The sequence below is a fragment of the Terrapene carolina genome, unplaced genomic scaffold (assembly GCF_002925995.2).
Source record: "Terrapene carolina triunguis isolate 2854851 unplaced genomic scaffold, T_m_triunguis-2.0 Scaffold211, whole genome shotgun sequence".
NCBI classification, from domain to species: Eukaryota; Metazoa; Chordata; order Testudines; family Emydidae; genus Terrapene; species Terrapene triunguis.
In genome coordinates this window covers 2872409-2892157 of record NW_020664562.1, presented here as the reverse complement: position 1 = coordinate 2892157, position 19749 = coordinate 2872409, and the positions used below count along the sequence as shown (strand labels likewise).

The window sequence follows — 19749 nt, the reverse complement described above, 5'->3', positions numbered from 1 at the left end:
GTAGCCTGAATAACTTAGCCATACTTTCTTTCAGACTTTGCCCAATTTAGGGCTGTACCTTAATTTGCCAGGAGCCATAAGGCTGCCAATTTTTAGGTATTGTCCTCTGGGGCAGGTTCTTGGCATTGTAGTGTTGTGATGCTGTTCTGCTTCATCACCTTCTTCCCCATCAAAAGAGATTTCTAGGTTTATTTTAATATAGGCTGCAAGATGAGAAATACCCTTGTCAAAATCGACTGTCAGTCAAAAGAAAAGAGGCAGCTATGGCCCTCCAGCACTATAATGCATCTAATTGACGTAACATTACAATTATAATTGTGCTGTAGATTGCTGGCTAGTATTTGTTGGCTACATCCCTCTACTGGATACAATCAGAAGTGCTTAATTTGGTGTCATGGGCTCTATACTGTTAACACCAAAAAGAGATTCCTCTTCAGCCAGTGGTTAATGTAGACTGCAACAGTTCTTAACACCAACCAAGATGATAGAGGGAGCACTACTTAACCAAGCTGGAGAGAGGGGAGATATCTTTGCCTCTAGCTTCTCATTACATCAACCCCCTGCCTTTAGCTGCAGTGGCAGTGGCCTATGCTTTGGTAGTGGGAGCATCTGGGTTGTCACAAAAATCTGAATGGCTGGGGATGACCATACATCCCTTATTTCAAAGGACCATCTCTTATTTCATTGATTTGTTGTATGAGTAAAGGGAGGCTTTGCAGAGCAGTACTTAAGGAATGAAACTGTTGATTAAATCTTGTTTTCAGTGTAGAAATCAACCTGAAGAAACCTAGTCGCTTTAACAAAAGGTTCTCCTTTTGTGTTCTCAGACGGCATTGAATTGCACATCTAAAATGAAAATCAAGGATGTGGCTTTGTGTTTGAGACTTTGCCTGTTAAAACATTCAGAAGTTTTTCTACCCAGCCCTCTGTTTTTGCACGTGTAAAAACTATTCTTATATGCACTTGTAACACAAGTAAGGAAATGCTAGGAAGACTTGAGAAAATTTCTGGAAAGGTAAAGGTTCAATGGCTAAGTAAACAGAAAATGCTTGCCATATATGGACACCAGTATGCTTTATTGCAAGGAAGGTACAGTGAGTACTGTGTGTAGGGGAAGAGGTGGAGCTTTGAAACATGGTATCCAGCTCCTCTTCCTCCCAATTTCTTAAAACTGGTGGAATTTATATATTCAGTCCTACCTCAAATTCAGCAGTGGAAATAATATTTTCCTTGTGTAAACAGACTTAGATTGCAGAAACGGACTACATTTTTTTTAAGGCTGCACTTCAAATTAAGTAAATATCAATTGTACATGTAAAGAGTTTTATAAATTGGTTTAAAATGTATTGAAATGTATCAAAACTGATCGTTAGTACCATTTTAAACATTAAATTGAAGTTTATGATAATTCCATTGTATACTTCAGGGCAGTAGAAATGTACACTTGAGAGAGAAATACATGATATGCTAAGGGAGAAAGGGAGTTTCCCTAAAACATCCCTTAAAACAAAGCATTGTCCTTATTTTTCATGTGATTTTCCCTTATTTCCATTCATCAGAGGTGGTCGCCCTAGAATCTGAGGCACAGAGCAGTGAAGTGATTTGCTCAAGGTCACATTCAATGCTAATGCTGGGCAGTGTCCACACAGGCTTCAAGAAAATATAGGACAACTATGTAAGATACTCTTCACTGTTTTATTCATAGCAAAGTCATTTCCCAATAGGGCCAGTCTCAAGCTTAAAAAAAGTCAGGCCTCAAAAATCATATATTTATTTGCTTGGGGATGGGGTGGGGGGAGACTTGGGTGGAAGGTCTTTATTTGCCTTTTAATTTCTGACCCTTTGGAGCTACATGCAGATGCTAGTTTCAAGCTTGTGCTGAATGCTGCAAACTTTTTTGTTTAAATGAAAGCTGTGGTTCTCACATAACCACAAGTCCAGCACCTGGGGCTTTTAAAAAAACGCCAAATAGCATGAGACTACTGCCAAAATTGTGATAGTTGGGAAATCCCCCTTCCCTTAGGCAGTAAGTGCTCCTGTGTGGGGTGAATGCTGAGAAACAAGACATTTGCCCCACCCACAGTGACTTGTTACATGCAGCAGGATGAGTGCGGCTCTAGAGCCAGCAAGAAGAGCTCCCAAGCCACTGCATTGGCTTGTAGGGCTGCATCCACCCTCGTTGTCTATAAGTAAAGCCCTTTATATAACGCCCTTTCAGGGCACCTCACAAACTACTGGTCCTAATGTACAATGCTCTCAGAGGAGCCATGCGGCTCAGACTCATCCAGACTACAGCTCCCAGAAGGCAGTGCTCCCTCCAGAGTTTAGCGACCAGCTCGGGGTGGAGCGTTGCATGCTGAAACTTGCAGTCCCCGCGCGCCATCTCTCGAGCCAATAGCCGACCCCTCCTTTTGTCCACGTCTCACTCCACTAAAGTCTTTCACCGGAATCACGTGGCACACAAACGGACCCCCCCCAACCCCTTCGGCTCCGATTGGTCCACAGCGGCGCCACGTGACGGGCTGAACCCGGAAGCCGCGGAAGGAGATTGTTTCCTTGGCTACGCCATAGGAAAGCGAAGGGCCAGTCCTTTCCGTTCTCACGTCGGCGGCGCTGAGAGCGGCGGCAGCAGCACCAGCAGCAGCAGCAGCCGCCGCCGCCAGTGAGAGGGGCCGGCTGCGAGCGGCGAGGATGGGGCTGAGCCGGGCCTAGCGGGGCGGCGGGCAGCTGCTGCCATGAGCGGAGCTGCTAGTGGTGAGGGGGGGAGCGGGGACCCCACAGCCCGCTGGGGGAGATGGAAGCTGCTGGCCCTGGGCCTTCTCTCCGCCTCCTCGGTGCTGGCAGCCGCCCCGGGCGCCGGAGCCATGAGCAGGGAGGAAAAGCGCCGGCTCGGGTAAGCGGGGAGACGCGGCGGGGGCTTGGGGGAGGGTGGGTTGTGCGCAGCTGGCGAGCGCTTACCCTGACCGGCTCCAGGCATCGCTGCCCCTTGGGGCGGGTGGAAGTGGCCACCGCCCCCTCTGGCATCCCTTTCCCCGGGGGGCTGACCACTGTGACTGCCTTGCGACAGCCCCCGCGCTGTCAGCTCCGTCTGCAGGGGCTCAGCATCTGGCCCCGTGGAAGGGGTGCGGACCCTGTTGCTTGCCCCCCCCCCCGAGCGTGGGGAGCACTCCCCCATGGGGCCTGGCCATTGCCCCGGCTCCCACTGGGGTGTGGCTGAGCCGCACTCCGCCCACGCATGGATCTCGGCCGTGTGGGGCTGATCCCCAGCTAGCGACCTGTGTGACGTTCCCAGTCTGCATGAGAGTGGTGCCTAGCCCCTCAGAGATGTTCTCTGATGACCTTGTCCTTCCCTGAATTTTTGGTATGACAGTCACATCTATCTGCCTATCAGGTCATCTTCCCCCCTCGTGGTTGACACCCCTAGTATCTGTGTGGTCATGAAAATGTCAAGTCAGCCATTGTATATAATTATGGGTAAAAGTGGTCAAAGGTCACAACCATACTCACTAGGTGTTCGGCATGTTGGTCTAATTATGACAGCGTTTCTGGAACACGTCAAGGTTTTAGAGCAATAAGAGATTGCATCTTTCATATTGATAAGAGTTGAGATCATCCCTGCCCAGTCACTGTGAGCAATAAAGTAGATTGTTTAGGGAGCCCAATTTGCATGTGTGTATAAAGCTAATTATTTAAAAAACTATTCTTATATGTAAAGGATAAAGAGTACAACATCTGTGATGAGGTATGTATTCCAGTGCATAGAGTACGATTGTTTAGAAGGCAGTTCTGCATTCTGATCATTATTGCCACACACTCCCTGTGTCACCTTGACAATTCCATTACCTCCTTCGTGCTTACTGTCATCTTCTGTAAAATGAAGATAGTAATATTTCACAGGGGTGTTGTGAGACTTCATTAAGAGGTTTCATTATACAGTTATTTGATCATTAGGTAAAAGGCATTATTTAATTATAATATGTGCACTCATTGGATCTTTCATTCAAAGATCTCAAAGCACTTTGAGTACATTACAAAGACTTGAAAAATACCTTAGCTATGTGTTCCTCACATGGCTACCCCAGTGGTTTAGACTCCTTTCCCTAGCCTGTTTACATTTTTAGGTGCATTGTTTAACTTGTTATATTCTGTATGCGCCATCACCATATATGTATTGGTGAGCTAGGATCTACCAGTACAGGCAGAAATGTGGACTGCTTCAGGTATTTGTTCAGCTTTTGCAATGCTGCAGAGGTGGAAAGAAGCCACCTTCCTTTCAGAGGTGCTTATTTACTAAGGGGTCTGGGTTGGAGCACCTATGCTAGTAGGAGGTGATACACCTCTACCTCGATATAATGCTGTCCTCGGGAGCCAAAAAATCTTACCGTGTTATAGGTGAAACTGCATTATATTGAATTTGCCTTGATCCACCGGAGTGCGCAGCCCCGCCCTCCCGGAGCACTGCTTTACCGCGTTATATCCGAATTTGTGTTATATCGGGTGGTGTTATATCAAGGTAGCGGTGTGTATATATAGATATACGGTAAGAATGTACCTTCCACAGAGATCCCTTCAGATAATGGTCTGAGAATACAGTCCATTTCAAGGAGAAAAAAAAAGTTATAACCTTTTAATGTGCTAAATCATTATTAGACAATGTTTATAGGCTTAGACTCTGATCCTGCATCTGGATCTGTATGGGTAGACCACATGGTCACATTGAAGTGGATGGGGCTCTGTGTGGGCCTAGGATTTCACCTGCACAGCTAAATTGCAGAATTGAGGCCATCAAATGGTTATAATTGGTGAAATGACTGAAAAAGGCATCATTGGGGGTCCATGTTTATTCTTTTTCCTAATTTCATAATAAGCTTGTTTAGATGAGTTAAAATTATTTTTTTTTAACTGCGAAGCCAGTAATCTCAGTTGGGTGTTTGAAAATCTAGCTGAGTTCTTCTTGCCTCTTACATCAGCTGCAACAGTAATAGATATTTTGTGAACATTGTTGATGATGCCTAAGTCAGAATAGAATCCAACTTGCTCCGTATTCGCATTACTAATAGTAGGGAAAAACCTCTTTTGTTAGTAAAATAGTCTTTGCTAAGACAGGAAGCAGCTATTGAGAGAGTGAGTGCCATTGAATATAGTGACATTTCTGATCATGACCACTATTTAGACATTACAAATATATACATTCATAAATAATATTGAAACTATTTTTTCGTTACTTACCAAGATTGTAATTCAGGGAAAATGTGGAACCTGGTAACTTATGATTCCACTAACACGTAAAATAGCTTTGGGTGTTGATGATACCAACTGTTGCAGAAGGAACACAGAACTATGTACTGGGGTTTTGCTGAATGAGGAGTGTGCCTCCCGACTGGTTCTTAGGTAGAAAGGTGGGTGCTTCTGTTGGTGAGAGAGAAAGAAAAGGGTTTCCAGCAACACAACTCTTCTTCAGATCTGAGAAAGAGACTCAGGGTGTCAGCTAAATACAAGACCTAACAGATTGTTTATCATAAGTAGTTAGCACATATTCTAAGGGACCATTCAAGGTGAAGTGGCCTGTTTACACCCCTCTAATCATAGGACAAAAAAGGGGGTTAGTGGCTTACAGATTGTTGTAATAAGCCATAAATCCACTGTCTTTATTATGGCTTTGTCTACACTGGGGGTATGTCTACACTGGCACTTCATCAGCAAAACTTTTATCATTCAGGGGTGTTAAAAAAAAATCCCCCTGAACGATAAAAGTTTTACCGACTAAAAGCACCGGTGTGAACAGCGCCTGCTGCCGCTTGTGGGGGGTGGAAGTTTTTTGTTAGCAGGAGAGCTCTTTCATGCCGACAAACAGCGGCTACAGTGCGTGCCTTTTAGTGGCACGGCTGTAGCAGCACAGCCATGTCGCTAAAAGCTGCATATTATAGACATAGCCTAAGACTATGATTTTTAGTGTCTAGCAAAGTATCTAGTAGCCTATTTGGTCTTTTCAGTATAATAATTATGATTAAAAAATGAAAATATACTGCACTGGAAAACTGGATTTTATGATTGGAAGTTCTTTTCTCTTTGCAAGTGCAACGCTCCCAGAAACAAATAATTGCACAATAAATTTAGGGACATTAACAAGTTTTTTTCAGAAGAAGCCCCAGTATTGGAATAGCAGTAGTGTTACAGGACTGGCCTGTTGAGGGGTCAGTTTGCACACCACCTGCTACTCTTGGACTAGCTTTAGATAGTGTTTCATTCTCCTCTCTTTCATAAGGTCCAAACAAACCATAAAATATCTTGCCACTGGTTGTTTTACTTCATCAACTTTACTTAAGCAAAGTTCCAGAAATGAAGTGAATGTTATGTATTTTTATGGGCATCTGATATTAATCTCCAGATATTAAACTACAGTACTTCTATTGTGTTAAAGTTTGACAAATAGAAGAGGAAATATGAAACTGATAATTAATTCAACAAATTTTTTCCTGTTCATTTTCTTAGGAATCAAGTGTTAGAAATGTTTGATCATGCTTATAGCAATTACATGGTAAGTAAAATACCAATTTCTTCAATTTTGCTTACATATAAATTAAACTTTTGTTTTGCATTTGTCAGCAGTTTTATCATCGACCTGGCAGATTTAAAAAAACTTGCTGAAACTCTGTTGGGGGAAAACTGAAGTTGAAGTTCGTATGTGCAGCTTATATGATTTTCTTTTGAAAAGTCTAATTGCATATGAGAAATATGAATGTAGGGGGATAGTAATGTTTGATCACAGGAACAGTAGCTAGGAATTCCTGACAGGTTACTTAACCTATACTTGATTTCTTCCCCCCCCCTCCCCCCCCCGATCTGAAATGCAGTAGTCTTTAAGCATTTAAGTGTTTGTAAAGATATTTGAAAATAAAAGGTGCTAAGTTATGGAATTTAAAAATATTTTAAAGGGAAGAAGATGTTGCAATACAGTCTTAAGGTCTGATTTTTCCAGTTGGATCCTTACAGGTGGCCTACAAAGCTAAAAGCTAATGGGGCTCTGTACAGGTAAATCTGCATTTCTCTCATTGCAGGATCAGGACCTTACTATGTAAACTTGCTTGCTATTCTTAATGTAGTTTGTCTCCTCTTATAAATTTCTTACTAAATCAGTGTTCCCGTGACTTATTTGGTAGCATGAGACCTCTGAACAAAAATGTTGCAAAATACCTACAGACCAAGAACACTTGAAAAGATACGTGTCTGTAGTTATCAAATTCTAGTGAACACAATAATTGTTAATAATGTATTGGTTGTGCTACTGAATAGTATATAAAAATGTTTATATATTCCTGCAGATAACTTTGATTATACTTTGTCAGCCTAACATTAATTATGTAACCTCATATTGGCCTTGTGATGTTATATTTGTTGTAGATTTTGCAGCCTCTTTGCTCACAAAAGTTCCATTTCACTTAAAAACCCTGTAGCATCAGACCCATATTGCATAACCTGGTGCTAAATAGCAATTGTAATGTAATTAAGTGGTCCACATTTGCTACTATTTATATGATATATAAAATATATATGTGTTGTGTTGTCAAAACAATTTTAGGTCTCTTTCAGTTGTCTTGGACATGAGACTGTTTTGTTGTTTAGTCAGTCTTGTTATATCCTAATTTATTAGTTTGGTCCTGTTCCAGAATAAATGTTTTTATTTCAACAGTAGAATTTCTACCTTTTAAAATAGTAGTTATTGATAAGAAGAATACAATACTATCAATACACTGAAATGGGGAAACAGGTGACCCCTGTTAACTGTACATCTGAAAATCTAAGGCCATCTAAGGTTTTTTCCACAGCCCTGAACGACATAAGTTATACTGACAAACACGGTAGTGTAGACACGGCCTGAAATACCAGTCATTCTTATGGTACCTTAGTCTAGTAAAGTATGTTCTTTTAACAAAAGCATTTTAATTGTTTTCATCTTTGTATTTTCTCGGCTGGGCATATACGTGTTCTTATTACAACACAGACCTTTCTTTCGTAAATTGCACCTGCTCACACATGGAAAATCACTGTCCCTTGAGAGTATGTTGACTGTACGGCTCAATATTATATTGTAACCCTTTAACTTCCAAAGAGGTTAAAAGTTAATGAGACATGTAAATAGATAATATATATAGTGAATGAGATTCTTTGCTGTTTATAAATACCAAAGGTATTAAAGCACAGAAGAGAAGCTATTGTGAGGATTGTTTTTTATTAAACATGTTTAAGTATGTAGGCTATGAAGTGATACAGAATTGTTTGATTTTTGAAAAACAAAACTTCAAGTAGTTGTTTTTGGTTGACATTCTGACTCTTCTGTATATTGCCTAACAGTGTGACTTGCAACTGGCTTCTTTGGATGGAAATAATTTCTAGTTAGTTACTTGAAACCTGACTACATAAAAATGTCTGGCTTTCAATCTGCCTTGCTCTGTCTTTATTGCTTTTAATTAGAGAACCTACCTTGCCTAACGTTGGACAAAACTCTTAAGTCAGCTGAGATATTTGTCCTTTACTTTGCATTACTGTAAATTTGAAGCTAATAGCTACCTTCTCTACATTTGTGGCAAGAAAATGTTGGGTTAAGAGGAAGTATGACTTCAGATATCCTGGAAGCATGAATGTCAAAAGGATATTTACTTGCCACGTATGCTAGAGCATTAAACAAACAAGTCACATTCTGTGTTTGTTTAACTTGAAGTAAAGACTAGAGTTTCAACCTTGACACTGATAGCAAGAAAATTGTTGTTGGTTTTTTTTTTTTTTTTTACAGCAGTTTTTGAGACAAGGAGCTGAAAATTGTTGATTTACTGTTTCTGTGTTTTTGGACTTGAATGGATTAGGCTCACATTTCATGTTTGCATGCAGTGGAATATCTTTTATACTTTTTCATATGTCAATTGGGAAGGCAGATAGCTTTGTATTCCCTCACCGACAAGTCTAATAACTAGGAGCATTTCTTCACACTCTCACAAAGGATATGTGAAAAGCCAGTTGTGTTAGTCCCTTGGGTCAGTAGTCCTAATCATACAGCACTGGCAGCTGTGTGCATTTTTTGCAAGTGGAATGTAACAGTGCTGTTCTTAATTTAGAGTCCTGACATTGACAAATAGGGCTGTTTGGTCTATCAGGACATGTTCTTATAAATTTAAGACATACAGATGTTTAAACCTATGTAGTTTGTGTGCCAAATTTTGCCCTTGATACATCTCCTCTTTATCCACTGATCTCAATTGAATTGGAAGGGGGTATAGCTCAGGACAGCATTTGGCCCCATAGCCTTAACCCATCTCTAGATAGATCTAGATAACTAACCTGTATTCCCTCATTTTTAAGAGTGTTTCCTGCTCTTCAGGATGTAGACTATTACTTTTGTTTTAGTGAGTAATGTTCCCTTTCTGTCTGTCTTGAAGGTAGTTTTATCAGAATTACCTGATTATTGGCTTTCTCCACAATTTTAGCTAGTGATCTCTTAATTTTGAATTTGCTTCTACTTCACAGTTCATTAATCAGTTTTTCAGGATAATTGTACAGTGTACTATATTCAAAATGAGAGCTATACCTTGGCTCTGGTAGCTGAACTCAGGAAGATTAGAAGGTGGTGATAGGACCAGAGTTTTCAAAGAACAATAGGCCATCAATTGAAAAACAACCCATACTTTTTCTTCCCTACCCCATGCGTCTGGATAAACATTCACACTAATATGTCACAGCACATACTCATAAATGATATTGTATATGTTCCACTGCATATATTCATTTGCTGCAATTTTGCTTCTAGTATGCTGCTCATTAGATTTCTACTCTAAAATTAGAATTAGATAGTATAATACAGCAACCAGTGGAACTGAGGTAGACCTGTTCTATCACTAATTGTTCCCTCATACTACACATCTTATAGGAAGTCAACACCTTGCACAACATTTATTTTAAGTATTTTTTTGGTCTTTATAAAGCTTTATTTTCCTAATTATATTGGTGATTCTCATAACTTGCCAAAAAACCTGGGTTACTGTTCATAATTAAAATTTGTATGTATGTTTTTATTTCTTTACATGTGTCATTCTGGTAGTGGTTTAAAAATAAAACTGTTTGGTGAAAAGCTTTGAATTTACTAGCCCAAGTACAAAACTTACTTTCCTGCGCTTTCCTCTATTGATTACTAAGAAAAAAGCTAGCACTTTATGTGCTTGTCAAAAAAGCCAGGAGCAAATAGAATTTTGAAAAGCTATTTTAAAAAGAAACTTAAAAATCAAGTCTTACACCAAAATATTTCACCAGTCTCTGATATCACTCTTATTTCAGTTTCTGACTCTCCAGAGTTTTGGTAACTGTCAAAATAAAAGGTACTAAAGTTGAACTAGGGCCCTAAGGCTTGATTTTGCTCACATTGAAGTCAGCTACAAAATTTGCATTGACTTCAGTGGGACTATAAACAGGTATTTTATTCAGCACACCTGATTTGGGCTATACTGACATTGTTGATATTTCTGACTGACTGAAGGATGCTAAGTACACCTCTATCCAGATATAACGCGACCCGATACAACACGAATTCTGATATAATGCGGTAAAGCAGTGCTCCGGAGGGGTGGGGCTGCGCACTCTGGCGGATCAAAGCAAGTTCGATATAACATGGTTTCACCTATAACACGGTAAGATTTTTTGGCTCCCGAGGACAGCGTTATATTGAGGTAGAGGTGTATGTAGTGTTAGAGTAAAACTGTTTTGCTAGAGCAATGGAAAGTAATCCCTCTCCTCACCCCTGAAATGGCCATCATTTTCAAAAAACTACTCCAAACTTGTCATGTTTTCTTTTGTTACACATAGTCATTTGGTTGTATTTTATTGTTTTATATTCTGACTGAGTTCTTTTCTCATCTTCACTGATTCTGTGACCTTGGACAAATCACGAAGGGTAAAATTTTCAAAGCATCTAGGTCCAGTTTTCAAAAGTGGCTTAGGAGCCTCTATCCCTTTGATTTTTTTTCAGTGAGACTTAGGCTTCTACGTCACTTAAGTGCTTTTTAAAATGTTATCCTTAACCTTTGAACTTCCTTGTCTCCTTTCTGTAAAATGGAGCTAATTTGCTCATTTTACAAAAATGAGCAAGTCTTCCACCCAGACTGTTTTTGCATTAACGCTGGACGATAGATTAGCTCTTTAATAGAGGAAAAAGACTATTCGATTCACAGTGTAGCTCTTCTCCACTGGAGAAATGCAATCTCTTGTGCATTTGTTGCAGGAAACACAAGATGGACCTCAAGTGTTCAAATTGAGCATTTATTTTAGAGATGCCATTAAGTACTCCAAAACTATTGTTTCTCTGGGGCGGGGAGGAGGGGCATTGTACTATATGGCCTGGCTGCTAGTATGTTCTGTGTGGTTTAACGGTTGTCAGTCACTGACCATGAAGAGGAAGCTGCTGCTGTGTTATCTTGAGTTTGAGTTTAGCCAGATAGATGATACATAGATTTTTCATAAGTTTACTACAATCCTGCTTCCTTTCAACAGGTTACAATGATTTAATTAAACTGAACTGTACTCTCTTTACCTTCTGGTTTTGTTCTTACAGGAACATGCCTACCCAGCTGATGAACTCATGCCTTTAACTTGCCGTGGACGGGTTCGGGGTCGGGAACCAAGTCGTGGGGATGTAGACGATGCCTTGGGAAAGTTAGTATTTGAAGCAGTGATTATCTTATATGAACATGCAAATTTTAACACATTTTGCTGCTAATACTTCAGTTGATGCACCCTCAAAACCCTTGTTTGATTTTCTAGATCGGGGTGGGCAAACTACGGCCCGCAGGCCGGATCCATCCCATCAGGGCTTTGGATCTGGCCTGTGGGATTGCTAGCCCCGTGGCGCAGCGGGGCTAAGGCAGGCTCCCTGCTTGCCCTGGCCCCGCGCCGTTCCCGAAAGCGGCCGGCACCATGTCCCTGCAGCCCCTGGGAGGAGGGGGGTGGGCAGAGGGCTCCGTGCACTGCCGTCGCCTGCAGACACCGCTCCCCACAGCTCCCATTGGCCGGGAATGGTGAACCGTGGCCAATGGGAGCTTCGGAGGAAGTACTCGCAGGCGAGGGCAGCACGCAGAGCCCTCTGCCCCCCCTCCCCTCCCACAGGGGCCGCAGGGACGTGGTGCTGGCCGCTTCCGGGAGATGTGTGGGGCCAGGGCATGCAGGGAGCCTGCCTTAGCCCAACTACGCACCGCTGCCACCCTGGAGCCGCTCAAGGTAAGCGGCGATGGGTCAGAGCCCAAACCCCTGCCCTGAGCCCCCTACCACATCCCACAACCCTCCTGCATCCCAACCCCCTGCCCTGAGCCCCCTGCCGCATCCTAGCTCCCTGCCCTGAGCCCCCTGTTGCACCCTCCTTCACCCCAACTCTTTGCCCTGAACCCCTTCCTGCACACTGCACCCCCTCCCACATCCTGCATTCCCTCCTGCACCCCTGCCCAGCCCTACATTCATGGCCCTGCATACAATTTCCCCACACAGATGTGGCCCTCGGAACAAAAAGTTTGTCCACCCCTGTTCTAGATGCGCACGAATGCAGAATTGTCATATTATAAATGAGAGAGGTGGTGGGAACAAAACATAGTTTAGTAATTTCTATAGCCACTTTTTCCTCTCCTCCCATGAGGTTAACTGATATGTAGTTATTCCTTTATCAAGAAAAATGGAATTGATCTCATCAAATGGGATAAGAGTTTAGAATAGTTTTGGATAGTACAATTTTTTTCTTAGAGAAATCATCGATACATCAGTGCACACTTAAGGCCGCCAGTGAATTCAGTGGCTGAAACGGGTGTGGCTGGGTTCATTATCAGCTCTTCAGAGCAAGAGACTATTGGCCATTGTGCTAGTTTAATAAGCCACATTTTAAATGACAGAAAGCTTTCAAAGGTAACTAAAAACAAGAAGTCAAAATGACTCTTACCATCATAAATGTAAACTATTCATTAGCTCCAATTCTGGTCAGTAGGAGTTGTTAATGTCTATTCAAAGAAGAATAGGTTTAATCGTTGTCAGTATTTACACCTTTCTGTTTAAATATCCATATTTTAAAACTAGCATATTTTTTATCAACTGGCAATCTATGATGATTGCATCATATTATTTCTAAGATTTGTGGGTTAAAAATAACATCATAACATAATATCTACCAAAACCATGCCGAATTTTAATTATATATCTGGTTTAAATTTTATTTCATAGGTTTTCACTGACATTGATTGATACCTTGGACACTCTTGTGGTAGGTTTGATCTGTTTTGCAATGTTTCATTGACGAATAACTGTTTATCTACCTCTAGTCAGATTTCCAGGTTAGAATTCTGTTCTTTTGAAATAAACGTGAAGTCTTAAGTAAGGAAATTCAGTTAAGTCTCTTATTCCATCAAAAAGGCAGCTACTCTGTTGTAAAGACCTGTAAACAATGGATACAATAGACAGTGATGTTACTTGGAATTTTTTTTAAATACTAAGATACTTCCTTACTTGTAGTTGATCCAAATGAATGCCCATTGTGTTGCTGTTACTTATTTTTTTTTAACTTATAACAGTAATATACATTTGCTTCCCCTGCTAATGTAAGGGTTTTTCTACACTTAAAATGCTGCAGCAGCACAGCTGCATCGCTGTAGCGCTTCAGTGTAGACGCTACCTGCACCAATGGGAAGGGTTCTTCTGTCAGTGTAGGTCACAGGTGGGCAAACTTTTTGGCCCGAGGGCCACATCTGGGTATGGAAATTGTATGGTGGGCCATGAATGCTCACAAAATTGTGGGTTGGGATGTGGGAGGGGGTGAGGGCTTGGGCTGGGAGTGTGGGCTCTGGGGTGGGGCTAGGGATGCAGGAGGGTGCTCTGGGCTGGGACTGAGGGGTTCGGAGGGCAGGAGCGGGATCAGGGCTGGGGCAGGGGGGTTGGGGCACTGGAGGGGGTCAGTAGTGCAGGTTCCATGCGGCGCTTACCTCAAGCAGCTCCCAGAACCAGCAGCATGTCCCCCCTCCGGCTCCTATGTGGAGGCGCAGACAGGCAGTGCACGCTGCCCCGTCGCTTGGGGTGGGGGCAGTGGGTGGAGCCCCCTGGCTGCCCCTATGCGTAGGAGCCAGAGGGGGGACATGCCGCTGCTTCCAGGAGTTATGCAGAGTGGGGCAAGTCCCCAACTCCGCTCCCCGGCGGGAGCTCGAGGGCCGGATTAAAATGTCTGGAGGGCCAGATGCGGCCCCTGGGCCATAGTTTGCCTACCCCTGGTGTAGGTACTCTGCCTCCCTGGGAGATGCTGTTTACACAGAGGGTTAGGTCAGTTTAACTCTGTTGCTCAGTGGGGTGGATATTTCACAACCCTGAGTGATGTAGTTATACTGAGCTAAATTTCTAGTATCAGAGGGGTAGCCGTGTTAGTCTGGATCTGTAAAAAGCAACAGAGAGTCCTGTGGCACCTTTAACAGATGTATTGGAGCATAAGCTTTCGTGGGTAAATTTCTAGTGTAGACCAGGCCCAAGTTAATCTGTTGACTTCTGGGGCTTTTACTCCTGGGGGAATTCTATGCCAAAAAATTAAAAATTCTACGCACAATTCTGATTATTTTATTTGTGAAAGTAACACAATATAATCATGCCAGTTTCAATTATTTTGATAATTCATTTCAAAATACTTATTAGCAACTATGTCTGTAACAATACAGACAACAAAAAAGATTCCCTCAGGAGTAAAGAGGAGTGAGTAAAGAAACCCCTACAAAACCCCAGTTCCTGTTTCTCTTCCCCTCCCCCCTCACAAAGCCCAGCCACAGGGTCCCCCCCCAGCCCAGATAGCCGCACCCCTTTCCCCCAGAGCCCAGCTGCAGGTGCCTCCCAGCCTAGACACCCACACTCGCCTCCCAGAGCACCGCTTCGGGGTGCCCCCCAGCCCAGACACCCGCACTCAGAGCCCAGCCGCAGGGGCCTCCCTGGCCCAGACACCTGTGCCCCCTCCTCTCAGAACTTAGCCGCGGGAGAGCCTCCCCCGGCCCAGAAACCTGCCCCCCCAAGAGCCCAACCGTGGGGTGCCTCCCCAGCTCAGACACCCACACCCCCTCCCCACCCTACAGGCCAGCTGTGCTCCCACCCCAGAGCCCAGGAATCCAGAGGGAGAAACAGCCTGATGCTGCACCCCAGGCTTGTATGGAGTTTCCTGCATGTCGCCTCCTTCCTTCAGGCATGCCAAGAACTGCAACTGCGGGGAGCTCTCTGGCTCCAGCAGTGTCTTCTATTTGTGAATTGGGCTCTGCCGGGTCCAATGGCCCCTAGTGGCCACAAGTAGCTCTGCAGCACCAGTTCTGAAGGAAAAAAGACCTTTGGTCTGACCGAGTATGGCTGTTCTTATGTTTCTTAGGCAAAATTTACAGTACAGTACAGTTCTTGTACTAGGTGAATTGAAAAATATTTCTTTTGTTTTTTACCATGCAAATACTTGTAATAAAAAATAAAGTGAGCACTGTACACTTTGTATTTTATGTTGTAATTGAAATCAATATATTTCAAAATGTAGAAAACATCCAAAAATATTGAAATAAATGATATTCTATTATTGTTTAACAGTGTGATTAATCACAGGATTAAAAACTATTACTTTTTTTAATTGCATGATTAATCACGATTAATTTTTTAAATCACTTGACAGTCCTATTTTCAGACCTTATAGCAGGCATGAGCTTGAACTGTGGAGTTCAGTTCCAGATTTCGAGGAATAGAATATGTGGGTGCAGGCAGTAGAAAACACTGAATACAATGCACTATAGTGAAAGAAAGGAACAAAATTGGGTAATCATCAGACACATTTTCAGTGAATTGTTCCCTGTTGAAAACTACTTTGTCATTGACGTATGTCACTATAGCAAACCAAACTAACACTGATACCTGTTCACATAATCTATCCGAATATGATATGGTCAGGCAGAAAAGCAATTTGAGCCATCTTGAATATTTCCTGCTTTTTAACATGTTGAACTTTATATCGTACTTGAATGTCTGACTACACTAGCACTTTTTGAAGTTGATCAGTTTTACAGCATCAGAACCTAAAATGACTGAAGTTATTTTTGTTTTCCAGGTGTTAAATAAAACCAAAGAGTTTGAAGATGCTGTAAAAAATGTGATAAAAGATGTTAATTTAGATAATGACATAGTTGTATCAGTGTTTGAAACTAACATAAGAGTCCTTGGGTAAGTAGCTAGTTTTCTTCATTTTCAGTGCACTTAAGTGTGATCTCAAGCTTCTGTCCTGTCAAACATTTCCTTCCACATCAGCTGATGTTGAGAATGGTGGTTCCCCTGGATCAACAGAATTTAACTTCTGTTGTAGGAAGGAACTGATATAATAGATGTCAAATTCAGTTGGCTGTCGACACCAGCAGGAGAGCTATTTTCAATACCAATTGAAAAAAGTGCCAGGATAGCAGTGGCTGACAACCTGTGTGTCAAAGCTCATTTTCCTAGTGTACACATGGCCTCAAAGCTAAGATTATGTTAAACATTCGATATACATGATGTCAAATTTTTCTAGTTTATAAAATTCAACTTGTACAATCTCATGGGTTCTAGTTATTTAAGTTTTGAGTCAAAAAGGAGTGTGCAGTATATTAGGTCTGTGGCTAAGGGATAATTCTGAAATGTGATAATCACTCTTGAGAATGAAAAACACAGACAACATCTGTTTGTATTTAAAAAAAAAATCATCAAGGTGCTGACAGGTTCCTTCAAAGAAGCTTGTTTATAGATACTAAACAAGTATGCTTCTCAGAATCAGGGGTGGCTCCAGGTACTAGCGCAGCAAGCGTGTGCCTGGGGCGGCAAGCCACGGGGGGCAGCCTGCCGGTCGCCGTGAGGATGGCAGTCAGGCCGCCTTCAGTGGCATGCCTGCGGGAGGTCTGCCGGTCCCGCGGCTTCCGCGGCAATTCGGTGGCGGGCACGCCGAAGGTGCGGGATTGTCAAATCACCCGCAGAAATGCTGCCGAATCCGCGTGTGCCTCCGAAGGGGATTGTGGCAGCAAAAAACATAGAGCCACCCCTGCTGAGAATTCAGATATCTTTACTATTGTTTCAGAAAGTTTTCACATAGAAGTAAATGATCATATTTGATTACTAGTGGCTTATATAAACATCATCACTTCATTTAGCTCATGATAACCTTTAAGATACTGACCTCTACCCCATCCATGTGCAGGATTAATCATTTAGTTCTCTTCAGTAATCTACTACTTCAATGTGTTTTATATATATTCAGTGAAATGCTATAGGGAACAATTTATTGTTAATGATCTGCTCATCACTCCTTAAGTCTGTTACTTACAGAAAAAAAAAATTCACCCTAGTCATTAAGTGCTTGTTTTTTTTTCTTTTCAGAGGTGCACCACAGCTTCCATTGATTTCAATTGGAATTGTATGTGCTCACACTTCTGAAACACACATCACAATTGTTTATACAGTGTTTGTCATGATATAATAGAATGATAGAAATTATTGCACTACTGTGACCTACTGACGTGAAATACATGTGAATATCTTTTCTTGTGTTTAGAGGTCTTTTAGGTGGGCACTCTGTGGCAATTATGCTGAAAGAAAAAGGTGAATACATGCAGTGGTACAGTGGTGAACTTCTCCACATGGCAAAACAACTGGGCTACAAACTTTTACCTGCTTTTAACACTACTAGTGGTCTCCCTTATCCAAGAGTAAGTGTTTTATAATCCAGATCATCCTACACGATAGGCAAGACTTTAATATTTCAGGATGTTATGTAGTAGAAAGAGAGAGAACCTTATTTGTGACAGATTATGCATTAATTTTCTTTGTATCTAGGATCAGAAAATAGTTCAGTTGTGAGTTAAAAACAGGCTGAATGTCCTTGCTAACTAGGCTGTGGAGGCATTTGGCACAGAATTCATTTAAACTTTTTTATAAGCCCTTTTTCATTAGTGTCAGTTTTGGGTGTAAACAGTTATCACAGATACTTATATTTTCCATACATCTAATAATGCAGATCAATTAATATTTTGTGACTGGTGCTAACTAATTTCTTAAATTTTGTTTTGGGCTGTCTAAGCTTGTTGCTTTTCCAGGTTTGCTGACAATGACCCAGAGTGCATCATTCTGACTCATTAGAGATGGCAGAAATCTCATGAAACCACTGTCTACTAGAATCTTGCACCTCTAGGCATGACTAAATAATCTGGGACAACAATGGTGTTTCAGAGTTACTTAAAATTTACTGATGTGCCTTCTACAGCCTGGTTAATTGGGATTGTTCAGCATGCACCTTTGGGTTCAACTCAAAATTCACCTAACTTTTAGTTTGCCTATTTAAAAAAAAAAAAAATTTTCCGTTTTTTTTTTGTTTTGCAAAGGTTATTGTTGGGGTATAATTTGGAATTTTTCTTTATATTTGTAACTTTTCATTACATGAAGCTAAAGCATGGCACACTCTTAGCTTATTGGTTAATTATAATGTATCAGACAGAGCAGGGACTTACCTAGGATGTGGAACACTCAGGTTCAAGTAGCCATTACCACTGGGTTGTTGAATATATTGGATTCTCTCTCATTTTTTACAAATAATTTTGAAAGGTCTCTGTTTTGACCTGATGCAGAACAAGAACATTTTTTGAAATCTTGAATTTTTTTTTTTTGTAGGATGAGAAACAGTTTCCATGCAGCTCTACTTCTAAGTGACATAGGCACTTCTGAAAATTTTACCCAACATACCTTTTTGTGGCCGTAGAGTTAAGAGTGGTTGTAGTGTCAGCTGAGACTAGATTAAGTTTGTTTTTTAATAAGAACAGATAAAGTACAGTATCTAAGTTCTTATCTCTTTCCCATCATTGACGTGTATATATATTTGCAGCTAATAAAAGATACAATCTCTACTTTCTTTTAGGTTAATTTAAAATTTGGTTTAAGAAGTCCAGAAGCTCGAACAGGAACAGAGACTGATACCTGTACAGCTTGTGCAGGTACCTTGATACTTGAGTTTGCTGCTCTAAGCCGATTCACAGGAACATCAATATTTGAGGTTTGCTTTCTATAGTCTTTTATTTATTGGGGTTAGATTTTGAACTGCGTGCTGTTACATTATTGTAATTCTAATTCAAATCCATGGGTAAAGAGTGAAAGAATTTCGGATTAGTTGTATTTGTGGCTGGTAATGGATTTTGCATCTTTTAGCTTTACTGTGCACAAGGATAAGTTGTGTTTTCAGAAAAACACTAATATGGCATATCTAATTAAGTACTATTTTAAATTTTTTATTCAAAAAGTTCTAGAAGGTGATTTACAGTACAAGTAGTAATATCAATACAAAACTAAGTAAACTTAATCTATTGAAGAGTCAGGTTAATAGACTCTCTCCAAGGTGCTTGGATAGAAAGGTTCTATTGATTTGTTTGACTAACATTGAAGAAGAGAATTGAGGCACATGGTATTTAAAGTGCATTTCTGTTCTGAAAATTCACTCTGAGAATAGCATAGTTAACTTTCATGTTTTATGATTTCAAGGCAAATGAGTTTAGTTTATGTTCTCCTCTTCCCTCCCCCCCCCCCCCCAAAAGGTGTGCTTTGACTGACAGCCCAGTATACTTAAATAGGGCCCTGACTCTTGAGCTTGGTTCATTCCTTCCTCCATACCTTCATTGCTAAAAAAATTCTGCGGACCAGATTAGGCCCTCAGTGACATCTGTGGTCTCCAAG

The 19749-nt window shown here is 41.4% G+C and overlaps 1 protein-coding gene across 1 annotated transcript in view; it reads left to right on the top strand.

Annotated features, from left to right (window-relative positions):
* Positions 1 to 2681: 2681 nt before the first annotated feature.
* Positions 2682 to 19749, top strand: part of LOC113407338 (ER degradation-enhancing alpha-mannosidase-like protein 3) — a 43844-nt gene continuing 26776 nt past the window's right edge. Inside the window, exons 1-7 of the mRNA XM_026655741.2 lie at positions 2682 to 2893; positions 6493 to 6538; positions 11594 to 11694; positions 13240 to 13279; positions 16118 to 16230; positions 17585 to 17738; positions 18941 to 19075. Of these exons, the coding sequence (XP_026511526.1) occupies positions 2736 to 2893; positions 6493 to 6538; positions 11594 to 11694; positions 13240 to 13279; positions 16118 to 16230; positions 17585 to 17738; positions 18941 to 19075 (747 nt within the window). The 5' untranslated portion in view covers positions 2682 to 2735. The remainder of the gene's footprint in view (positions 2894 to 6492; positions 6539 to 11593; positions 11695 to 13239; positions 13280 to 16117; positions 16231 to 17584; positions 17739 to 18940; positions 19076 to 19749) is intronic.